At 45.4% G+C, this 26,244-nt stretch overlaps 1 protein-coding gene across 3 annotated transcripts in view; it reads left to right on the top strand.

The window, feature by feature from the left end:
- LOC123764798 (serine/arginine repetitive matrix protein 1) overlaps window positions 1-26,244 on the top strand; it is a 64,279-nt gene that overhangs the window by 32,204 nt on the left and 5,831 nt on the right. For 2 of the 3 annotated variants that reach the window (XM_045752943.2, XM_045752945.2), the window contains exons 2-3: window positions 16,685-20,521; window positions 22,152-22,317. In XM_045752943.2, coding sequence (XP_045608899.1) covers window positions 16,812-20,521; window positions 22,152-22,317 — 3,876 coding nt within the window. In that variant the 5' untranslated portion in view covers window positions 16,685-16,811. Of the gene's footprint in view, window positions 1-16,684; window positions 20,522-22,151; window positions 22,318-23,769; window positions 23,797-26,244 lie in introns of all 3 variants that reach the window. The other variant, XM_045752946.2, reaches the window with a different exon arrangement.

Here is a 26,244-nt window from a genome sequence, read left to right on the forward strand (position 1 = left end):
GTGTTGCACAAGGTATACTGGGTAGGGTGTTGCACAAGGTATACTGGGTAGGGTGTTGCACAAGGTATACTGGGTAGGGTGTTGCACAAGGTATACTGGGTAGGGTGTTGCACAAGGTATACTGGGTAGGGTGTTGCACAAGGTATACTGGGGTAGGGTGTTGCACAAGGCATACTGGGTAGGGTGTTGCACAAGGTATACTGGGTAGGGTGTTGCACAAGGTATACTGGGTAGGGTGTTGCACAAGGTATACTGGGGTAGGGTGTTGCACAAGGTATACTGGGTAGGGTGTTGCACAAGGTATACTGGGTAGGGTGTTGCACAAGGTATACTGGGGTAGGGTGTTGCCTATACAAATATTGCTCATTAAGATACTAGATAACATAAATTATACCCAACGAGAGATTTTCGAACCATGATTTGAGAGGATGATTTTCACCCTATATAACTTGAACGTACTAGAGTAAAACACAAGTTGGCCTTACCAATATATATGTTAACAAATTTAACATTGACACTGTCAAGATTTGCATAGCAAGATTTGAGATTTATATCACCTGTAACTGCCCTTGCAAGGTAATACTATCAACATCTCAGTATGCAAATTATTAGGACAAACAGAGTGTACAAGCGTTAACCATTAGAAAGCTAGCCCAGGGCAGTATTGAAGACTTATACTGAAGACATATACTTCTATACGCATGAAGACGTATTTAATCTTAATTACCAACTCGACCTTCAAGGGGTCATGTGTCATTAAATATTTTTTTTAATATATACAAGAGTTCTTTCGTTCTTGTACAGCCACTAGCACACAGCTTTTAGGGCAATTCCATAATCCGTATTTTTAGCACACACACACATCCCGAGGAAGCAGCCCGTAACAGCTGTCTTAACCCCCAGGTACCTATTTACAGGGACTATAGCCGAGCGGTGTGCTTCCGGTTGTGCGTTTGTGTTCTCAGTCTCGCGAGATTACAGCTAGGTGAACAGGTGCATCAGGGTGTCTATTTGATTCCGCCTCCGCCGGAGATCGAACGCGGACCCTGTTGATTACGACTCCGCCGTCAGGCAACCAAGCCTTACGAGTGAAAGATATTTACACGCTCTACGTACATCAAACAAGTGGATTTAATCTTAAGTGTCAGGACAAAATAAACGGCGTTGGGTCCGCGATGTAATGTATTGTTTCTTTTTGCATTTGCCAAGGTGTGAAATATGGAGTCACTCCACGCACGAGTAATTATCAAGAGAAAAAGCGAATATGACTGTGATTTGGAAGGGATATGAGTCCATAATTGCATATATGATATGAGAACGGTGGGAAGGGATGGTGCCCGACCACTTCGACCATCGGGAATCGAACGTGGACTCTTGAGGAAGCGAGGACGACGCTGTATACCGACCAGTCCAAGTGGGTGGGTGGTGGCGGTGTGAGAGTGGCCGGGGAAGGTGCGGCGGAAGATCAATGCTCAGCCAAAAGACCATAACTCCTCAGAAATATGGCCCAGCATATTGATCTCAAGTATGGCTTCCTCTTCCTTCACACCTCTCATACGCCACCTAGAATTTTGTGTAAGCGCGTGCACGCACGCACGCACACACACACACACACACACACACACACACACACACACACACACACACACACACACACACACACACACACACACACATACACACACACACACACACACACACATACAGTATACTTAGTGTGTGTGTATGTTTCTGCGCGTTCTGAGAGTTCTTAGTGATTAGATATATATTCACTAAGAACTCTACGACCTGACCAGGACTGTAACCTGCATAACCAGAGGTCACCTCCCGGCGTACACGGCACTGAAACAACTACAAAAACGATATTTAACTTGATTCATTTTATCCATTATTTGTAATTGTTCTTGATGCGTTTATATGATTTACAACATTATTTAGAATATAAGTACTTGTAATAATACGATAAGTATTTGGAAGAGAGAGAGAGGAAGAGAGAGAGAGAGAGAGAGAGAGAGAGAGAGAGAGAGAGAGAGAGAGAGAGAGAGAACAGGTGTGGTGGTGTATTATCTTCAGAGAACAACAGCGGTATCCCTTCCTGGTTTCACCTTGATTAGACTTTTGTCTGCTGTGTACGACTGCTGTGGCAACCTTCCCCCCCCCACACTCACCATCCCCCACACTTACCTCCCCCCCACACACCTCCCCCACCCTCTACACTCATCTCCTCCTCCCCCCCTCCCACATTTACCTCTACCCCTACTCACACTCACAAGCAAACGTTGAGGAGTAACAATGTAGGCCCACCAGCACCCCACCACTGCCGCCCAGCCTCCTCCCCACCTGCTAAGACCACCCACTTCCCCCAAACTGAGGGGCCCAACCAGCTCTCCCACAGTGGAGGAGAAAGGACGACTCTTCCTTCAATTTTGTCTAGGAAAGTTTTTGCCTTCCGTTGGTTGGTTTTATTGCTGCAGTGGCGGGCAGTTCCCGCCACTGAAAATCCGAATTATTTTTGCTTCTCTTGTTTTCACGGCTGACAGTGGCTAATGGCCTCCTGAAGCGGAAGCCAAGAGTTCCCAGGTATTACAGTCACTTCAAGATTTCTTGGAACAGAAAGTATAAAATTTTGTAATTAATTTATGCATTGCAATTTGAATTTCATATTCTAGTTGACGGCTGTCTTTAATATCGCGCATGTCTGTAGCTTAACTTGAGTCATGAGAACAAACTTTATCAAATTTATACACAAATTCATATTGATGTATAACTCGCTGACATGATGGTGATCCACTTGACTTACCTTAAGATTAGAGAGATTAATGTAGATTAATCAATCAGTATCCAGATCCCTGTGGTTGACCTGCAGGGCCAGGATTCATTCAACATTTACCTAATCATTTACGAAACCTGTACATCTTTCCCGAATCATGGCGGCTTTATTTACCTATATTAAACAGTTTATGAGCCTGGAAACTTGACAACCCGTGGTTATTATTGTTATAACCTCGCAGTGCTTTGGAGATTAAATAAGTTTTGATAAATGTAAACATATAAAAAATATAGTAAAATTGTTAAACAAGAACTGTGAATCCTTTGCTATTGTCGATGTAAACAATTGCTTTTGCGATAAAAAATTCCACCAATTTTTGTTTTGTTTACGTTAGATGTTTAGCCACCAGTTCGACGACAGTGATCAACCTCTATTCTCTAATCCAACTAAATACTTTGGCATATTTAATATATTCAGAGTAACTTTAAATTGCAAGTTATAACTTAAGTTATTAGTAGCAGTAATAGTAGTAGTAGTAAGTAATTATCCAAAGAAGGCATCAATCCTGGAAGGCTATGTAGTAGTAGTAGTAGTAGTAGTAATTTACTAGTAGGCTCCTCTTGTGAGATGAGTGGAGATGTGAGGGGGGGGGGGGGACTGCAGCATCAACACATCACAGCCATCCCATCTTTATCGACCACCTCCGGCTTCCTTAAGATGACCGCCTTATAGGTCACATCCCTTGCTCTCTCTCTCTCATTCCATCTGCATCCACATCCCTGTCAATCCTCCTTCCCTCTCGCCTCTTTCATTCGCCACCATAACAAGCCAGTCCACCTACTCCTCCACTAAGCCAGATCTACTCCACCACTTGGCCCCACCATCAGACCATCTATCTCAACCTTCACACACTTTAAGTGCCTGGAGCTCCTCTTTCGCCTGCACCAATCTTCTAAATCACTGGATCCGGTAAGAAATGGGTGGTTACGAGATTTTTCTTCCTTGTGCAGCTCTTCACACATGCAATGGAAATAATATATATATATATATATATATATATATATATATATATATATATATATATATATATATATATATTAATAATAATTATATATATATAATATATATATATATATATATGTCGTACTTAGTAGCCAGAACTCACTTCTCAGCCTACTATTCAAGGCCCGATTTGCCTAATAAGCCAAGTTTTCCTGAATTAATATATTTACTATAATTTTTTTCTTATGAAATGATAAAGCAACCCTTTTCTCTATGTATGAGGTCAATTTTTTTTTATTGGAGTTAAAATTAACGTAGATATATGACCGAACCTAACCAACCCTACCTAACCTAACCTAACCTATATTTATAGGTAAGGTTAGGTTAGGTAGCCAAAAAAAGCTAGGTTAGGTTTGGTTAGGTAGGTTAGGTAGACGAAAAAACATTAATTCATGAAAACTTGGCTTATTAGGCAAATCGGGCCTTGAATAGTAGGCTGAGAAGTGCGTTCTGGCTATTAGGTACGACATATATATATATATATATATATATATATATATATATATATATATATATATATATATATATATATATATATATATATATATATATATATATATATATATTATTTATTTGAGAATGAAGTGCAATAGCGCACTAAGCAATGATAATAATAAACCACTATTTTGAAAACACGAGGAAATGTAGATTATATATTTCGATCCTAACTCTGGATCCTCTTCTGCTGAAACACTCCAGGACTGAGAGTGAGTCCTTTTCAAGTGATCCACTTTCCTTCTGAATGTTCCCATGTTGCCTCACTTTCCCCTGCTCACACTATTAAGTGCATTTGTGGCAAAAACAAAAGCTGGAGAATACAGGTTACAGGTGCCCGGTAGAGATAAGAGAACCCGGTACTCTAACGCTGTTTATGTATGTTATCTTTGTTGATCGCCTGAAGGAAGGTTACCTAAACACCCCTAGAGGAATGGCTAGCAACTAGCATGGGAATATATGCCTGTGTATCCATCTTGGCCGAACCTACATTGCCCTCCACTAGTCAAACATATCACCACTGTCTTCGTCAGAGAAACACCTTCATTTGGCTCACCAGTACGTCCCTATCGGATCTGAGGCCCGAGGCTTTGATCAGAGAGAATTGGTTACTGAGTGGGATTTAGCATCGTGTCGAGAGCATCGAGACAGTCCACAGCCAGAGAGGCAAAGGGCCCCACACTAGGACAACAGCGTCTGAAGTATGATAAGTGTCTCCTGGAAGGAGCTGGCAGAGGCATGAGGGATTTCGAAATAGCAGACAGGCGGGGGTGGAAGAAGGGGCTTGAGATTGTACAACTATCAAGATTAGTTGACGGTTTGGGGAATGGAGGCGGGAACTTAATGGAGCGCCGCCCTGCTCCTTATTGTCCAAACTGCATTGTCCCTCTTACAGTCGTGCATCTCCTTGTTGAATGTCCTGACTTCCAGGACGAGCGTGTGTCTTGCTTCCTGACCGTCCCTCGCGGTCACTTGATCCCCCACGATAGAATACTTGGTGAATCGTATACCTTTGATATCGTTCGCCTTATGTACTTTTGTTCTCGTATTGGCATCCTAAGTGATATTTAGCGCCCCATGAATATCCCGCACATTTCATGGTGCTACATGACCTTCCCGGCTTGGTGCCTTCTTTTGATCATTGCTTACTTACTTGAGGAATGGATGGATGGCTAGGATTGGTTACTGGGGACGATGGATGACTAGGATTGGTTACTGGGGACAATGGATGACGATGATTGATAATACAGAAGTTATATTCGGTGATAAGTTTCAAAATATTAATATTATTAGGTTGAGTAATTATTATTAAGAGTAAATGTATTAGGATGAACAGGGAAATGAATGAAAAATGAAGGGAAAGGGGGGGGAAGTAAGGAAGAGGAAGACAAATAGGGTGCGAGGCAGAGAAGGAAGAAAAGCCAACATCTGAGGGATAAAAAGTGATGTAAATGAGTGTGCGCCAAGTTAGAAGAATGTGATAAATGTATGAGGGAGGAGGAGGAGGAGAATGTGTGTGTCAGGGTGAGGGGGGAGAGCAGTGCAGGCCTTAATATGGGGGAGGGGTGGATACAGGAGGGGGGGAAGAGTGAATAGTTACGGGCTATTCATGCCCGTGCCACCTCTTGGGGGGCTTAATCTTCATCAATTATCAATTGGAGAGAGAGAGAGAGTGTGTGTGTGTGTGTGTGTGCGTGCGGAAGGGAGTGTGTGTGGATATTGGTGTGTGTGTGAGATAGAGAGGGGAGGCAGGGAAGATTGTGTGTGTGTGTGTGTGTGTGTGTGTGTGTGTGTGTGTGTGTGTGTGTGTGTGTGTGTGTGTGTGTGTGTGTGTGTGTGTGTGAGAGAGAGAGAGTAGAAAATATAAGCACAATAATGAGGAAGAACACGAGTAAGCTAGAGAAAATTGCCTTAGGTTTAAGGAAGTGATGAGCATGAGATAATGAAGGGAAGACGAATGTGTATTTAAGACAGGAAGGACACTGAAGTGAGCACGGAAATGGGTTGGTGGATGAAGGGGGTGGGTGGTTGGGTGGAAGGGAGTTGGTAACAGTAGTGAGGTCTGTCTGGAGGGGTGAGGGGTGAAAAATGAGGGTAGTGGCAGGGCTCTGCTTCACAGGTAATGAATATGAGGGGAGGACAAGGAGGGCGGGAAGCCTTTGAGAAACACCCCATCCGGGACACGGGATATGTTTCACTGGGAGTTGATTGCAGAAGCTATGCAACGCAGAACACATTTACACCAGTTGATTAACAGTTGAGAGGCGGGAACAAAGAGCCAGAGCTCAACCCCCGCAAGCCCAAATAGGTGAGTACATTCACCCTAACTGTCATCGTCCACCTGTGCTGCTGTGAGTTGAGCTTCGGCTCTTGGGTCCTGCCTCTGAACTTTGGGAACTGGAATGCAAATTCTTTCAAACGCTTTGGGCTCTTATCATATCTACATATTAAAGTCGCGTATAGAGTCTGCCTCTTCCAGGACGTTTCTCTTCCGGACGAAGATAAACGAGACGTGAAAATGAAAGAAATATTGAAATGCGGGTAAATGCGCAAAATATTGAAAAGGAAATAATGAACGGACGTTAGCGGAATAGTAGATATACCCCCCCCCCCCACGCCCCAAACTGGTAGAGACCGGGCCGCGGGGACGTTGATCCTCGGAATCACCACAAGGTAGCCCCCCTTCCTATGGAATAGGTCAGCCGGACACGATGAATGCCATTAGAGGCTGGATAGAAAGCCACTTTATTCATCTATTACTTAAAGAAGTATCCGTTTGATAATCTCCAAGTTATATCACAGTCCCAGATGCTATATAATCACATTTTTTTTAACCCAAATTGGTGAAGTGAATATACCTTTACTCGATCCAAAGGCGGAATAAATGTACAAAGAGTTTTGTAAGTAGCAAACAGAGCTGCTTCATTCAATTTTACCGCTGTGTAGGACGTGTAAAAGTTGAGATATGTACGCTTAAAAATTTTCACCTTAGTGCAAGCGTGTATATTTGTATTTTAATGAAGCTTTTGAATTAGTACGTGAAGCAAGCGCCAGTGTCTTGTTTCCCCTCTTTTGAGAGAGAGGGGGGGGGGCGGACGGAGCACGTTCCCGGGGTTCTGGAAGGAGTTGATGGCAGAGCTGCCGCCATGAGCGTGTCTAGACGTTCCTGCACCGCGCCTGCCCCTTCACCTTCCCGCCTCTGGTCACCCCTGGAGGCACGCGCCATCCGTGGCCACCCCGCGTCCCACCCACGTCTTGTCCTCTTGTAGATGATCTTTTCCTGTTACCTCCGCTTGTCTCTCCATTTTGGGTATTAGTGGTCTATGACGATATGTGTCAAAAGCTTTCTGACAATCTGTCAAGTTGCAGTCTACCCGTTTTTTTGTCTTATTTTGATGACTGTCATAGAATTCAAGTTTGTTAAGACTTTAGCTCTCTGAAGCCATGTGCCACCCGTCCAACGTCCCGCCCGTCCATCATCCCGCCAGTCCATCCAACGTCTCTCCCGTCCACCCCTGTCTGCGTGTTAGTCCGACTGACCCAGTCTCTGAGACTCCTGCCATAGTGGCACTTTATCTTGTTGGCTCCGACGCCACCAGTGAGGGCGTCTGTGAGGAGGCGCACTGGCCACGGCTGCTCCTCCAGCAGCCAGGGGTCACCATTCTAATCATTACATTCGCAATATTCTGTCAAGACTTTTCCTTTCATATTTCTTTAACGCAGAGCAAACTTGACCTTGCATACAATTTTGTTGCAAATGTGCTCGAAAGTAGAAAAAAATGAACATTTCAATCGCTTCTTCGCTGTGGACAACAGCGAAGAGAGGACAGGACAACAAGATGGTCTCCGCTTCAATTTACTAACAATGACGGTAATGAAGAGTCTACACTTCATAGGACTAACTTAGTAAACCAAATGGGCTTCGACCCGGTGAACCGACTGCTGTTCCCCACCATCAAATGCTCACCACTGCGAGCCTAACTTTGTATTCAGGTCAATTTTACAGCATGTTAAACTGATGTTAATACGTGCTGGCTGGGTGTCTTGCACACTCGGTCAGGCAGCTGTAACTGGCCGTAGGTAATGGCGGTACTTGAGGGTCCGATCGTGTCTGGGATGGTCTGAGATCGTTAATAGTCGTTCCCTCTGGCGGAGATAGCGATCACGACAAGTAATGCTGTAGACTAATATATTCTACATCATATGACTCGTTTTTGATATATATATGATGAGAAACCTGGTGATGAGACAAAACGTGTGATGGGAAGCTGTCTCATCACGAAACATGTAATGAGAATGGTAGTCACTGCAGGTAGTCCTCGTCATCATGTACAGACAAGTCATCAGGACGTCTGTACTCATGATGACTTGTTATGTATTGACTCACTCTATATTATTTTATATAGCATTACGTTAATATTAACTGTGGGACTTAACTGGTCTCCGCAAACTGGCCTTTTGTCCGGATGTGACAACTCACCAGAGTTAATGTCCAGTGTTCGGATATAATGACATTACAAGGAGTCGTCAGACTTACTGTAGTCTCACATGTGCCTCTTCACTTCATAACTATATGACAACGAGTCTACTCTCGCCTCAATAGCAGCTACTAACATCATTTGTAACAAAACAAGGCGTGGCGTTGACGAGCGGGTAGCGTGTCATTCTAGCTCGCAAAGTGTCGCTGACTCCTTGGCGCCAAATTCATCATGACGTCACTGCCGGTTCTTTATGCAGAGGTCTTCCTGGCGCCCCACAATTCTATGACATCCTCTTAGTACTGTAGTCTTTTCACTTCATCTCTCTGACCCTCGCATTGGTCCATAAATGTGACCATGATTAATGGCACTGCTGCTTATGGGCTCACCATAGCCCGTGCTACATGGACATTTCGTTTTGAGTAGCTAAATCTAAAACAACAACAACAAGTGGCACTGCAATCACTGCGTAAAGTTGGTGGTCCTCACTTACTTGAGGCCACCACTATAATTAAATGTTTTTACATGTACGTTTAATTACTACCTTCACTGTTAGATAACCGTGACGCAAACTCAACTGTCAGGCTGTGACTTTAATGCTCCCCGCCTTCACTGGTAAAATACCGTGGCCCTACTCATGGGCTACCACTCATGGCAGTCAGAAGGTCACTGGAGCATATAGTGACCTTCACTGTCTTGGCAGTGCACTCCTTACTTTGTATAACCAATCGTCCTTGACTGGGCCTTCACTCCATGTTAGGTTAGATCTTCAGATTTGCCAGTGAGAGCAGCAATTCCTCAATCCTCTTCTCTGGATATGTTTATAGCCTGGGTGTGGAGAACAGTGGTTCACTACCACTAGCATTCCTCGAGTCGTGGCTGGCTTCATCAAACAGCAAACCGCTTCTGGCACGTCACTAACTCTTGGAAAATGCGAAACTTGTTCCTTGAAGTTAATGCCTCGACCATTCCCGTGCACTGTGAGCCCTCTTTACGTTTCTTTTACAGTCTGGCTTCGTTGCACTGCATCTAATCCTCGCCAAATACAGAACACTCATAGTACATGTGTACCCTTCAAGCTCTCAGGGTACACTATTCCAGAGTCAATGGGCTGCCTCGCAGCTACCCCCATGGGAGTCACAGGTCATGTTCCAATTGGTAGGTTGATATGAAACATGGCCAATCAGGTCGCACACTTACATTCAGGACCCCTGGATCAGGCTCTGCTCTTGTAAGCGCGACATTCTGCCTCAAGCGAGGACACTACTTGTCGCCACATTTGAAAATCACACTTGCTAGGCTACCCTTCGAAATTCACACTTCCAAAAAGTCACGATAAATATACAGCTAACTTGAACTAAAAAGGTACCTTGGAAGGTGAAGTAAGTTTAAAAAAGTGTATATATGACTCCTGAAAGCAGGAAGAGAGGGTTACGAAGACACCATTCGTAACACCCTCTTCGTATTCGTATTTATATTGAATACTTGTTGCTTCTAATGTACATATAATATATAAGTTTATTAAAATAAGTATGCGGCTGGTCCCTAGAGCTAGATCTCACTCTTTGGCCAGACATTATTAAGTAATGACATTCATAATCGACTAACTCCCGTTTAGATTAAACAAAATTAGATATCAGAAGAGAAGTATGCCACCAGTATAACTGGAGGGGGCTGAGCTGTTGTGGTTGGCTACATGTAAACATGACCAACATCAATGTTCTTCCGAGTCGCGAAAACTCTAAATCCCGAACACGGCCGTGGAACTTTTACGAGGCAATACAGACCAAAATATGTCGTCGAGGGGGGAAGAGGAGGGAGGGAGGGAGGATGGCCATTCGGGTAGTGTGAGAGAGGAGGTGCCGCTCTAGTTTATGTTCACTTGCAGCCTGGGCAGAGGGCTCCTCCAAGCCTCCTCCTCTCCGTTTCTCTCTGAATCCTCAGCCTCCATATTCTCGTCTTTCTTCCGTCCTCCTTTGCCTTCTCTCCACCTCTCCCTCTTCATCCTGCTCCGTCCTACAGCGCCTCCTCCAATACGGGCAGCCGCGGCTCAAGCTGGCGTCTCCGGTATGTATTCAGTCTCCCCCTCAAGGTCTCCAGACTTTGTGATCCAGCCTCTCATTCACCTCCGCCCTGCCATATTACTTTCCTGTGTTCTCTTACTGAAGCACTTAATTACTTCTGGTTAGTAGACAATATGTAGAGTTTGTGTCTCTTTTTACCACAGTTTCCTTTGTGATGACTAGCCTTTAAACTGAGAAAATGGAAAATACTCCTGGACTGAGAGAATGGAAAAGACTCCTGGACCGAGAGAATGGAAAAAGACTCCTGGACCGAGAGAATGGAAAAAGACTCCTGGACTGAGAGAATGGAAAAGACTCCTGGACCGAGAGAATGGAAAAAGACTCCTGTACTGAGAGAATGGAAAAAGACTCCTGGACTGAGAGAATGGAAAAAGACTCCTGGACCGAGAGAATGGAAAAAGACTCCTGGACTGAGAGAATGGAAAAAGACTCCTGGACTGAGAGAATGAAAAAAATTCCTTGGGGGACAATAGAGTCAAGACACGTAACAGTTCTATATTCCCTTCTCACCACGCGGCTCTCCACACAGCTCCATATCTCCCTCCACGTATCGTCTTCCCGCTGGGGAAAGGTCGCGCCAGAACACTCGAAACCCCTGAATCTTTATGGGTTCTTAACCTGTGGTTCATGAACCCCCAAGATAACTAAAGGCTTCCGCAAGTTCAAATAAGCTAATTCTAATCATATGTAAATGTATGTATGTCATTATTGTGTTTATTTTTTCTTAATTAACCAGCATTAAGAGCAAAGACAGAAATCGTCCCGTGTGTTTATCTAATTGAGAAACGCCGTTAAGGGGTATAATTTATAATTTTTAGGGATGAGTGGAGTTGTAGAGCTGTTTATAATTGTAAATCTGGAGAGGTGCTTCACCAGCAACTGTGATGAGGTGCTTCACCAGCAGCTGTGATGAGGTGCTTCACCAGCAGCTGTGATGAGGTGCTTCACCAGCAGCTGTGATGAGGTGCTTCACCAGCAGCTGTGATGAGGTGCTTCACCAGCAGCTGTGATGAGGTGCTTCACCAGCAGCTGTGATGAGGTGCTTCACCAGCAGCTGTGATGAGGTGCTTCACCAGCAGCTGTGATGAAGTGCTTCACCAGCAGCTGAGATGAGCGGCTTTACCAGCAGCTGAGATGAGCGGCTTTACCAGCAGCTGAGATGAGCTGCTTCACCAGCAGCTGAGATGAGCGGCTTTACCAGCAGCTGTGATGAGGTGCTTCACCAGCAGCTGTGATGAAGTGCTTCACCAGCAGCTGTGATGAGCTGCTTCACCAGCAGCTGTGATGAGCTGCTTCACCAGCAGCTGTGATGAAGTGCTTCACCAGCAGCTGTGATGAGCTGCTTCACCAGCAGCTGTGATGAGCTGCTTCACCAGCAGCTGTGGAGGCAGCCAGCCCAACCCCTCAGAAGCCCAACTCTGGACATAACCTCACTCACCCATATCCTTGCCCTGGACAAAGGACTTTATGGGCTCTTGGGGACCTTTTCCAGGATTCCCTCTGGAATACTGGCGGGCAGGAGGCCAGGGTCGACACCTCGGATGTTGATCCAGTGGCCAGTGGGAGGGATGTCATAACTCATGTAACTATCCTCATAACTCACTGGCTGGGTTAAATTCTAGCAGCCAATTTTGAGAACAACTCTGGATTGTCGAAATCAATTTGCAATGCTTCACAACCTATCAGTCCTGACAATTCCCATTAGTTATGCTTCATCTGCAAGCATTAATAAAGAGGTGCCACTCTTCTCTGTCAGGTTGATGACATATATATTAGAAATGGGTTGGACCCTACAACCGACCCCTTGTGGTACTCCACTCGTAACTTCCCTCCATTCTTATACCTCCACTCGTATTGTCACCCTTTGGTTCCTTCCTGAGAGGTACTCTCTGGCCCCCACCTTATGACTTGTCCCAATAAACCAGCCTGCTTCTCTAGCTTGGGTAGGAGTCTCTTGTGTGGGACAGTATCGAATGCTTTCTGATAGTCGAGGAATATACCTATTTTTTATATCTTGTTTGATATGTCATGTTGTTGTGGAACTCCAGAAAGTTTGTCACGCAGAATTTTCCTTTGCTAAATCCGTGTTGGTGTTTGAGGCCAAGTTTTGCTCTTCTAGGTGTTGTACTTTCCTGCTTCGGATCAGTCTGTCTAGTAACGTGTAGGAAATGCTTGTTAGCTTGTGTGTGTGTGTGTGTGTGTGTGTGTGTGTGTGTGTGTGTGTGTGTGTGTGTGTGTGTGTGTGTGTGTGTGTATTCACCTAGTTGTTGTGCTTGCGGGGGTTGAGCTCTGGCTTTTTGGTCCTACCTCTCAACTGTCAATCAACTTGTGTACAGATTCCTGAGCCTACTGGGCTCTATCATATCTACAGTTGAAACTGTGTATGGAGTCAGACTCCACCACATCACGTCCTAGTGCATTCCATTTACTAACTACTCTGACACTGAAAAAGTTCTTTCTAATGTCTCTGTGGCTCATTTGGGTACTCAGTCTCCACCTGTGTCCCCTTGTGTACTCACCTAGTTCTCACCTAGTTGTGTTTGCGGGGGTTGAGCTCTGGCTCTTTGGTCCCGCCTCTCAACCGTCAATCAATAGGTGTACAGATTCCGTACATACAGTGTACAGATGTGTGTCCTTGCGTGAGTGGTGTCCTCTCCCGAAATATCCCAACACATTTTACCACTTATCCGGATAGTCCCAAGTGTAGTCTCTCCCTTCTCCCCCACTGTAACGAGTGAAAAAATACGAGGGTTATGCTGTAACTCCCTTCTCTCTTTGTCCAGTGCTCCCCCTGTGTATGTAAATCTGTATATCTCGCTATATTTCGGTATGTACATAGGTTCCTCTATGTCTATATCTGTCGCATAGAGTATTCCTCTTTTGCATATATGCATTTTTGGGGGAAGCTGTCAGTCTTGCAGACATGTGTTATTGAAGACAACGGAAAGGGGTTTTGATTAATGATTTGACCACTAGCACCACCACCACCACCACCACTAGCAGCACCACCACCACCACCACTAGCAGCACCACCACCGCCACTAGCAGCATCACCACCACCACCACTATCAACACCACCACCACAACAAGCACCAACATTCCTTGCAGAAAGAAGAATGTGACCAGATTAAGCGCTGAGATCTGAGAAGGACCGAAGGCTTGAGGCGCCTTGGCTGTTAAAGCCAAGTGAGGCCCAGTATACCGCCTCCAGGCTTGTCGTCCTGTCTTGTCGGCCCAAGACTTGTCGGCGGGAGTCTTGTCGGCGGTAATCTTGTCGACCTAAGACTTGTCGGCCCAAGACTTGTCGGCGGCAGTCTTGTCGGCGGTAATCTTGTCGGCCGGAGTCTTGTCTTGGATGGGACCTTGTGATTCTCCCATCCGCTCTTCTTTCTTCACAAGACTTCCTTCTCTCTGCATTCTCTTCTCCTCCATTTATACAACCATCTACGTAACCTGTACATCTTGGCGGCCATGTTTAAACGCCGCCATGTAACTCAAGGGTTTTAATAACCCAAGGTTATTAGTTACGAATAATCTCGTAGTGCTTCGGAACTCATAAAAGATTTAATACATGTAAACAAAGTTGCCGTGATTAAGGAACGATGCGCAGATGTAGTGAGTGGTTGGGTCGAGGCTTGATTAATTCTTGTCAAGATCTCCGAGATCCAAGTGCTTGTCTGCCGCGTCCTTAGACACACACTGTGTGGATAGTTAAGGTGATGGGTGTCGTCGGCCTCTGTCCCTCATCCAGATGTTCCATCTTCCCTACCCCCCCTCTCCTTCCCTTCCTTCACACCCCCTCCCTTCACCCAGCAACCATGTCTTCCCTCCCTGTCCCAGCAAAAACTCTTTCTCTCCCTATCCCAGCAACCACCCCTTTCCCTCCCTACCTACTACTATCCATCCCTCTTTTTTTGTCTCCCTTCCTCCTTCACGGTCTTCCTATTCCCCTCTCATCCTCCCTCACTCCCTCCTCCTCTTCCACATTCCCTCCTTCCCATCTCCTCCCCTACCACCCTCCCTCACTCTCTCTCCTACCCTCCCTCTGCCCACTGTATTTAATAAGTATAAACAGTGTTATAACATGTAATTGTCACGTTCATCAGAACAGCTGCTGCAGTGCAATCTTGCAAAGGGATCTCCATTAAGAGATGAATTTTTGCTGGTTAGCTGATATTATTTCTTTATGGTATTGTGCAGCGCTCAGCAATACTCTTGGGCACTTGAGTAATTCCTAATGAGGGTATTGTGCAGCGCTCAGCGATGTTAATATTTATATTTCACTTGCATTACAATGCAGTGCTCAGTGACGTTACTGTGAAGTGCTCAGCAGTGCTCATTGTTCCGCGGGGTCACGCAGCGTATTGCCTTCGTTTGGTTATATTTCCTCTTATATTGATTCATGTGAGTTGTGGTGGAGTTGAGACGGGAGTGGGGGTGGGGGTGGGTGGGGGGGTTCGGTCCCACACCCGTGGATCAGCGAGGCCGTCTTGCCTGACAACCCTATGGGGGACACGTCTTTAATATCCTCCACTTTTAATATCTTAGCTGTCGGCCAGTATGTCTGTTTCACCAACGGAACTTCTCCTCCTTTCCCTTCTTCTACCTTTTACTTCTTTTCCTCGTCATCTCTTCCATTCCACCTCTTCCTTCTCCCCTCCTTCTCCTCTTCCCAGCCTTTCTCTGTGTGTCTGCTTTATCACACTTAATTTAGTAATTATTTCCACGCGGAAGAACACAGAATTCCCATCTTTGTGGCATACGCTCTTGTGACTCAAGTTTTCCAATTCTATTTTACAACTCGACAAATAAAACATTTTAAGGATAAAAAAAAAGTGTATCGACATTTCTGGACTCCCCGAAGAGTATAGCGTCTTCAGGCCAACCTTCCAGCATCTCCCAAGTGCATGTAATGGCTCACGAGAGTATAGATTACTAGGTCGGGTATCCGGCGGTGTCCGGGAGTATCTCTAATCTCCCTTCACCCCCCCATTCTTTCCCTCAACCCCCTTTTCCGCCCCCTCCCCTCTTCCCCTCTCATCTCTCACTTCTCCTCTCCAATCTCGAACAGATAGACATTTCCATTTATATATACAGAAGGTTTTTTTCCGGGTGCACCCGGGTCTCCGTCCACTTCTTCCAAACTTTTCACTCCATATTCCCCGTGACCCCTCGTCACCTATCGTCCCGCCCCTCGTTCCTCTTCAACAATTTTTTGCTTTGCTTCGTCATGAAGGTGTGGTTGTCACCGTGACTACACCGTTAAGAGTCACACAGTATCATCACCATCACACAGTAACATCATATCAATATCACATAATAACATCACCAATATATAACAACTAGAGTTCCTTCATGTACCGTTGATGAACATTCTGTTATCTCGCTGCTATTTACTGTCTCCTGAGAACAGCTAAATGTTCAACTTTGTTGCTCTTAATACTTACCAATTAATATTTGTTCTCCTTTTAAAGTGATTTGTGTATATTATCTAGAAGTAATTAATGTATTAAAAATATGTCCCTGCTATGGCAGTTATTGATGACACTGAAACTATAGTTATGTATAGTGTCCTTAATCAGGATGTGGCCGGTAAGTTATCTTCTGCTATGGTGGTTACGAAGATTTACACAGTTTTTAGTATCATATTAACATAGAAATTTACAAAATTTCGCTTAACTTTAAAGTACTATATGAAGTTTACTGGATATTTTTTGCATGAGGTGAGGACGGCTTGTTATGAGGTAGTTGTACATTTATTGTGATGTTTAGTAACGTGTGTGGTTGTTCCGCAGGTGGGAGCGCGCCAGAAGTGGTGGAGGTGAGGCTGTAAACAAGCGGGACGGCCCGCCCGCTGCCAAGACGTGACGCCTGCACCCCTGCACATGACACATCCCAAGCCCACACCCACACACCTCCGCCATGGCCACTACAACCACCGCCATCACCCTCAGCAGCTGCACTAGCAGCAGCACCGACAGCCGCGGCCACCCCCCGCCCGACAGCATGGACTCCGATAAACGTAGTCTGTCTGACGCTGGGCGGCAGCGGCTGTCAAGCTTCCCGTCCCGGCAGCGGCGGATGGGCCCCGCGCCCCTCGCCTCCTTTGAGGATCTCAGTATGGACAAGACTACGTCGGACTCCAGCCCTGAGGAACGCACTCAGCTTCCTGAAATTGGTGAAGAGACATCAGGCGCGACCACGCCGGTCACGCCTATAGCGACGGCTGCTCTTAGTGTGCCCTCGTCGCCAAGGATTCGTGTTTCGGCAGCATCATCTTCCTCGCCTCACGAGACTGACTCCAAAGAGTCAACACCAGAAAAGGAACTGTTTTCGGGTTATGCTAAATCTGATTTTTGTGAAAACATGGCTGCAGACTTGCACTCGAGCACGGAAGAGCTGGATGCAGAAGAAGCAGAGCAACAGAGACGCAGAAGAGAACGCGCGTGCAAGTTGGCTGAGCTTGAGAGACGAGAGGAAGTTTTGCGTGTTGCTGAGCTCAACCGTAAAGGTTCCTCTTCCTCGGTGATCAGTGACGGCCTCCTTCCCGTCACTAGTGGTCACTCGAGTAGACTATCCTCTCTAGGCTCTATCGGCTCTACACGGCGTTCTCCTTCTCCACACCGAATGCTCTTAGAGACCTCTTTCTGTGGTAGTCGCCCCATTCAACAACCTAGTATTGATTTTGAAGATCCACCTGTTAATACAGTCAAAATGATGGACTTTGCAATTGAATCCTTAGAACGAGTTAAATCTCCAATGGAAGCAAAGCCACCTGATATATTCCGTACATCTCCGGCCACCTTACCAAGACTCCAACCAGAAGAGGTATTAGCAACAGCAGAAGCACCTCTCACAAAACTTGAGGTTTCTGCTGTTAAATCAGCGCCGCCTTCAGCAAGGGTGGTGGCCACTACTCCCAAAAAAAAGCCACCTCCAATAAACATCGAGGCTAACGCTGAAACGAAAAAAATTCTTTCTAAGGAACATGAACCAATTATCACTGCCATTCTCAAACCTCCAAAAGAGCATCAATCAACACATCCACCTAAATCTCCTTTACACCTTGAACAAACACAACAGCCAGGACAGACTCAGCAGCAACATCGACAGCCACTTTCTTCTCAGTCATCTCCGCGGTCACCGAGGATGCCCAAGAAAGTTCCTGTTCCTCAGGTCCCAGATCTGAAAGACCTTCCGCGACCGTCACCCTCACCCTCTGTGGCTTCGTCGGTCACTGCCACAACTCCGGAGTACCACAGTGCTCGCTCCTACTCCACCACCCCATCTGCCTCACCCAGAGCATCTAGAAGACGAAGAACCAGAGACGAAGTAGAGAGTGGCTCCTCATCGCCGTCGGTGTCAAGAAAAAGCTCATTTACAAATTTATTTCGTAAATCTGATAGTAGTGTCTTGAGCCCTGTCACTCCAGACTCGCCTGGTTCCAGTGGTCGTAGAAGTCCGTTTAGTCAGTTCATTCGTTCTGCAAAGAAGGAGTTCCGGTCAAGAAGTCGATCTCGTAGCCGAAGTAAAAGCCGAGAGAGAGACCTTGAAGATGACACTCATGACAGGAGAAGTGTCCTGTCAATCTTCAGGCCGAAAACCAAAAAGAAATCTGAACCTGACAAAGGCAAACCCAGCAGTGACACTCGCACGACCTCTACGGACAGTAAAATTAGTGAGGCAATCACTAATGTTGAATTCACGTTTAATGATGATGGAAAGTACCAGTCCTCGTCGTTTGGATTGATAAGGCAAGAGAGTGAAGTAAACAGGGCGATAAAAGAGCCGCTGAGAGCAGCTCCAACGAAAGCAGAGCCCGAGACACCCAAACCTGATGGTATTATCAGTTCTAGAGACAGTTCTTATAATGAACTTTCTTCTATTATGAATATTGGAGACAATAAACCAAGTAGTGATACAATCATAGTAGAAGAATCCAAAGAGAATGAAGTAAGTGAGACACGAGAGATAACAGAAGACGACGTATTTGATAAACCTATTCTGCCTTCTTCCCCAGCTCCTCCTCCTCCTCCTCTTCCTCCTCCATCTCCTAGTCTCCCTGTTGAAATTAAAGAAAATGAAATTGAGGCTCCTGAGGGTGATAAGCCGATCTTACCTCCTAAGCAGAAAGATCGCACAAGTGAAGTTGATTTGACTCTGGAGACGCCTGCTCAGGATTTAAGTGTCGACGCAGACTCGCGATCAGAGTCAGAACGCGAGTCAGAAATCGAGTATCTTAAGAAAAAAGCAAGTCAACAACAGGGCACAGAAGAAAGCTTGGAGTCTCCTGATGTAGAGAACAAGGGCCTCGTTTCACAAGACTCTCTTGAAGAGGGTGAACTTCCCTATGTACCCACCACGCTCCCTATGGAGCGCCCACTTGCAGCTCCCATGATTCCTGTCAAGGAGCGTGCTACAAAAATGCACCATACTCAGTCCATTGATAGACCACGTAGCACTACACCTTTAATACCAGGACGTCTAGAAGAGTACAAGCCAATAGTTAGTACACCAGAAGGAGAATCTGATAAAATGATGATCAATATACCACAAACGGGACCAGTGAAAGTGTTACCAACTCGAAGTCCAAAACGACAGAGTTCGAAGACCTGGGAAGACTTCTGTCAAGAGGGCTTGCGGAGTCCGAGGACCCTACGAAAGCAATATAGGGAAAGGAGCTTACAAAGTTCAGAAGAAACACCACCGCCTCTTCCACCTAAGGCTCGTTCTCCTGCACGGTCCCCAATCACGACACCCGAGACCATTACTAAACAAGTTGATGTTGAAATCAAGCCTCAACCAGAGCACGTTAAAAGTTGGATTAATTTCGACGAAATGCCAGATATAGTCCTGAAACCAGTGCGTCAGATCAAGACAGTTCCTCCAAGACACCAAGCACAGCAGAGACAGAAAGACATTCAAGAACGCACAGAAGCGCAGCAGTTCAAACCACAAAGTGAAGAACAAAGACTGGAAGAAGAGAGAACAAGTATAGAAGGGCTACTGACACAGAAGTTACCTCCACCACTTCCTGAACCACTAATTCTCCAAGACCTAGATTCTGACAATGGGCAGGCGTTGTCAGAGGCATCTACGCCTGACAAAGGCGACAGCTCTGACCATTCGTCCGACAGTGACAAACCAACTAGCCCCTCATCAAGTGAAGATCTCACCACAGTCAGAGAAAGAATTGAAGAAATAAAAAAAGAGGGGGACGAATATGAGAACTCCGATCTGGAACGGTTACTGGCGCCAGTAAACGATTGCATCAATCGATTATCATCGTTATCATCTGAGCCGGGAATGATGGAACGGAGATCACCCATTCCGGATAACTGGTCAGACTTCCTGCTACCCCCACAACCGGGTCGCAGAAGCCGGCTGTCGTCGCTAGGGTCAGATGCGGGGTCAATAGGTGGAAGGTCTCCATCACCGTCTTGCATGTTGCTGGAGACCTCTTTCTGCGGCTCACACCCCATCGACGACCCTGCAGCTGCAGAGCCCGACGTGCCTATCGCTATTGCCAGAAAACTAAGTGGGATCTCCCTGGGCGACTTGAGTCCCTTCACAGTTTCTCGCCGGGACTCCTCCAGCCTTCTCACTTGCCCAGATAGAACCTCCATACTAAGGTATCTTTGAAGCACTGAGAAAGAAAGATTTTTTTTCTCGGGTATACTTGAACTCTGGAAGGTCATCTTATCTGCTTGCATAATCTGGTGTCAAGATAATAATAATCCCTAATGATAATATCTTTATATTCTCTGAAGATTATTTCTTCATTGTGAAGAGAATATCTTCATAATAATCTCTGAAGGTAGTATCTTCAATCCTTTGAAGTCATGAGTGTTATTGACATAAAATACAGTACCTGGCATACGTATATCAGATTCTAGTTATACTGAGCCTTTGAGGTCAGCTGCCAGGCTACATATTCAACCATTTATATATATATACAGCAGAGCCTAAGCTAACATACCATAAGCCAACAACATATTGTAATATAGCCTAATCTAGCCAAACCTAATAGCCTCTTTAACACTTAAATACGTACACAGAGGCCATATCGATACACTGTAGACACAGGCGCTTCTAATTATTATACACCTCTCATGCCTCCAATTCTCAGGTCGACGACCTTGCGGGCTTAAGCCCATGGGATCCGCTCCTTGCTTATTGTTTTGAAGTGTTATGGATATAATTGTTATTACTGATATTATTATTATTATTGCAGGCTATGAGTCACAATAACGTGGCTAAAGTATATTGACCAGACCACACACTAGAAGGTGAAGGGACGACGACGTTTCGGTCCATCCTGGACCATTCTCAAGTCGATTGTCTTGAGAATCAATCGACTTGAGAATGGTCCAGGACGAACCGAAACGTCGTCGTCCCTTCACCTTCTAGTGTGTGGTCTGGTCAACATTATTATTATTATTAATTATCATCCACACTTCCGTGATAATAAATATTTCATTCACCTGGTATATTGGTATGACTCAGGCGTGGAATCACTAATTCCTCTGGGCTTCAGTAGTAGTCAGGGAAAGTTGAAAATTCCAACATAGCAGCAGTAGTAGTTGTTCCTGGAATCTTTCCTTATTAAGGCTACTCATAGCTGAGTGGGTAGAGCCTCTGCCTCACTCGGGTGTATGATTCGAGTCTCCTAGAGCCCAGGCGAATGAAATTATTATTATTATTATAATTATCATTATTTCTCCCAATATTATTATTATTTATTATAATGATTTGTTAGAATTATTATTATTAATAACTACTGTTACATGTTTATTTTTTAATTATGATTATTAATTATTTTTTTGTTACTCGGCACATGTCAATGTTTATTTTGCAACCGGCCAGCTAGACCTTCACTGTTGTTCTACAGTTGTTAGTAATAGCGCTGAGATTCTATTATTTTATTGAATAATATTGTGTGGTATTTGCCATTGATTTCCAAGATGTTAATAATAATAATACATTATATTATTATTATTATTGCTATTAATATTATTAAGAGTAATACAGTACAGTAATTCTCTCGTATGGTTCCAGGTTATGTACAGCAGTTCAAGATGATTACCGGAAAGAGAGAGATTCATGAATATCATTATTGGTGCTGACTGTAGACTGTCTGTAATTTAGACTGTAATTTAAATAGTTTTTATGCATCTCATATTCGTCCAAGATATCTAACTTGGATTTTTGTTTGTAAGCTTTCCATAAAGCAAGATGATATTTTTGTGTGTGTTCCGACAGTGATTCGTCTGCGGAAGGCGGTGGTTCGCCCCGCGACTGTGACTACTATAGCAGTAGGCAGCAGCCGGAGCCCCAGAGAGCCCCGCTGGGGGCCCGCCACCTCAACCCATTCGGCATGGACCTGGGCGTCAGGAGTAACCGCAGCTCCGTCGTCTCCCAAGACCAAGTGAGTGGCCACACATGTGTGCTCTTCTCTACTTCCCTCTCCCTCCCTCCCTTTCCTCTTCTCTCTCTCTCTCTCTCTCTCTCTCTCTCTCTCTCTCTCTCTCTCTCTCTCTCTCTCTCTCTCTCTCTCTCTCTCTCTCTCTCTCTCTCTCTCTCTCTGTCAAAACAATAAAACACACAACATTAAAAGAACGTTGTTTTCACAGTCACAGTAACGTTGCAACAACTTATGCAAAGGTTACAGTAACGTTGTAACAACATATGCAGAGAATGTCACAGATTTAAGTTCGTGACAGCGTTACAGGGGGAACGATACAGAGACGGTGACGGTCTCTGCATACGTTGCAGAGAACGTCACTAACGTTACAAGGTATGCAGATAACGTCACAGTAACGTTGTAACAACGTATGCAGAGAGCGTCACAGTAACGTTGTAACAACGTATGCAGATAACGTCACTGTAATGTTACAAGGTATGCAGATAACGTCACAGTAACGTTGTAACATCATATGCAGAGAACGTCACTGTAACGTTACAAGGTATGCAGACAGTACGTCACAACGTGGCTGAACAATAGACTTCCAAACCACACATCTGAAAATAGAGGAAGTGACGTGACTTCGGTCCGTTACTGGTCCAGGACGGACCGTAACGTCGTCACGTCCAGTATTATCAGTCGTGTGGGTTGTCTCTCTTGTTACAACGTAGTTATAAAACATTGTAGTTACGTTGTCTGTGTGCAAGTTGGGATATAATGATCAGCTTGAAAACCTTTGGAAAACACTGGAGAATGAAATCCCAAATTTAGGCTTTGCAGGAGTCGCTGGGATTCGTAATTGGAGCTGATTCCATTTAATGTTGGGGGTGGGACACTTTGACAGATCCCAACCGGCCTATGACAGTCCCATACCACCCATATTTCATCTAGAAAACTTGGGTGAGGCTAGCCCCAAACATGTGTCCTCTAACTTTGGACAGACAGACAGACAGACAGACATTCAATTTTAAAGGTATAGATATAGATATAATACTGAATGTTTTACTTTGCATTAATATTAGCATTCGTCTCATACAGTTGTAAAGTGAGGACAAAATTAAAATCTGGCAGTTTTAATTTTAAATGTTCGAAATGCCAAATTTGTTAATTATGGAGAAATTTATAGTCTGAGTAGTGTTAGACTATACTAACAGTCCAGTATAACTGTTAGTATATAGTATACGTACTGTATACTTACTACTAAGTGTGGAAGCCTCTCCCACGTGATATGATCACTCCCACAGCCAAAAGTCTACCTTAATACTTCCAGAGTAATATCTTGATGTCAATATATATAAGTCAAATATTCTAATATAATTTAGGAGTATCTTAAGCATTTTCACTAAACATGTAAATTGTAGAATGAATATATTTTGTTTAACGAATGTGTACAAAACATTTTGTGTCTCCTTGCAGAGAATGGTTAGAGGGGCTCCCTAAAAGGTATTACGATCGTCGTTCTTCCCCTTGTGTAATGGGCAACCCCTTATGGTTACCTGGTGACTGTCTCCCGTCACCAGTCTTTGTCCCCTGTAACTGTTACTCCATCACCAGTTTTTGTCCCCTATAACTGTCTCTCCATCACCAGTCTTTGTCCCCTGTAACTGTTACTCCATCACCGGTCTTTGTCCCCTGTAACTGTCACTCCATCACCAGTCTTTGTCCCTGTAACTGTTACTCCATCACCGGTCTTTGTCCTCTGTAACTGTCACTCCATCACCAGTCTTTGTCCCCTGTATCTGTTACTCCATCACCGGTCTTTGTCCCCTATAACTGTCTCTCCATCACCAGTCTTTGTCCCTGTAACTGTCACTCCATCACCAGTCTTTGTCCTCTGTAACTGTTACTCCATCACCGGTCTTTGTCCTCTGTAACTGTCACTCCATCACCAGTCTTTGTCCTCTGTATCTGTTACTCCATCACCGGTCTTTGTCCCCTATAACTGTCTCTCCATCACCAGTCTTTGTCCCTGTAACTGTCACTCCATCACCAGTCTTTGTCCTCTGTAACTGTTACTCCATCACCGGTCTTTGTCCTCTGTAACTGTCACTCTATCACCAGTCTTTGTCCCTGTAACTGTCACTCCATCACCGGTCTTTGTCCTCTGTAACTGTCACTCTATCACCAGTCTTTGTCCCCTGTAACTGTTACTCCATCACCGGTCTTTGTCCTCTGTAACTGTCACTCTATCACCAGTCTTTGTCCCTGTAACTGTCACTCCATCACCAGTCTTTGTCCCCTGTAACTGTCACTCTATCACCGGTCTTTGTCCCTGTAACTGTCACTCTATCACCAGTCTTTGTCCCCTGTAACTGTTACTCCATCACCGGTCTTTGTTCTCTGTAACTGTCACTCCATCACCAGTCTTTGTCCCTGTAACTGTCACTCTATCACCAGTCTTTGTCCCCTGTAACTGTTACTCCATCACCGGTCTTTGTCCTCTGTAACTGTCACTCCATCACCAGTCTTTGTCCCTGTAACTGTTACTCCACCACCAGTCTTTGTCCCTGTAACTGTCACTCTATCACCAGTCTTTGTCCCTGTAACTGTCACTCCATCACGGTCGTAACAATCATTAACAGTGCCAGTTGTAACAGTTAAAAACCATAGAACCATCCTAAACAGTTACTCCCTCCTCATTCTTCCCCTCCCACACCCCCCCCCCCCCCAATCCCCACACCCACACCTCCAAAGAATACCTGATCAACCAGGCTGTCATTCATAGGACAGACGTATACTCTACCTGAGGGCAACAATTGTTGTACTAGAAAATAGTAACGGCTCGCGAAATTGACATAATGTCCCGTTTTCTGTTTTGGGTCCTCTGGTAGGTTAGGATAAGGGCACTTTAGTACGACAATTTCTTGACATTGGGAAACCTTAGGAGGCCGGGCTGGGCCACGAGCAGCCGCGTCCAACAGTCTGGTTGACCAGACCACCAACCAGGCGACCTGGTCAGAGACCGGGCCGCGGGGGACGTCGATCCTTGGAACCAACTGCGAGGTAACCGTAAGGTGAGATAAGAAAACCCTCATCCCAACACCCCCACCCAGACCCCACTACTCACCCAACCTCTTCACCGCCAGACCCACACCGACAACCCCACACCCCACACCGACAACCCACACCCCACACCCCACACCGACAACCCCACACTCCACACCGACAACCCCACACCGACACCCCCACACCCCACACCGACACCCCCACACCCCACACCAACACCCCCACACTCCTAGCCCACTCCAACAATTGTGTGGGGATCCTTCAACAACAACTGCGAGCGAGTGAAGAACGATTCACTAAAGCCTTTGCATTAAGACGTCGGTATTGTGTGTAGTCGCCCAGGACCCCATCTGCAGGGTGTAGTGTGGTTCCTGTAAGATCTGACGTGTCCCCTGTACGATATGGTGTGGCTCCTGCATGATACAGATGGCTCCTGCAGGATATGGTGTGGCTCCTCGACAGGATGTGGTGTGGCTTCCTGGCAGGCTATGGTGTGGCTTGTGCAGGATGCCAGACAAGCGACTGCCACGTACACAATAAGGAATCAATCATTGCAACAACGGTGTTTAATTGTGATGCCCTTAAAACACGAACGAAATTCACGCCACTGCTAACCCCATCAGATAGTTAAAGAGGCATTCACTAACGTATTGGCCACTCCCAGTCCATGTGGTAATGCCCGCTGGTAACCTCGTTAACGGCGGCTTTTTGTATCGTTTACAACAAGTTATTTCTTCGGGAGAATTGGAACCTGTTGGCGTTACCTCTCATACTACACTAAACTAGATTCACCCCACCGAAGAACACCGGGAGCATAGGTGTAGTGTAGCGGGTACACTAGTGTACTCATGTGGTGGTGTAGAGGGTACTACGGTACGTGTAATG

The sequence above is a fragment of the Procambarus clarkii genome, chromosome 48, assembly GCF_040958095.1.
Source record: "Procambarus clarkii isolate CNS0578487 chromosome 48, FALCON_Pclarkii_2.0, whole genome shotgun sequence".
NCBI lineage: Eukaryota > Metazoa > Arthropoda > Malacostraca > Decapoda > Cambaridae > Procambarus > Procambarus clarkii.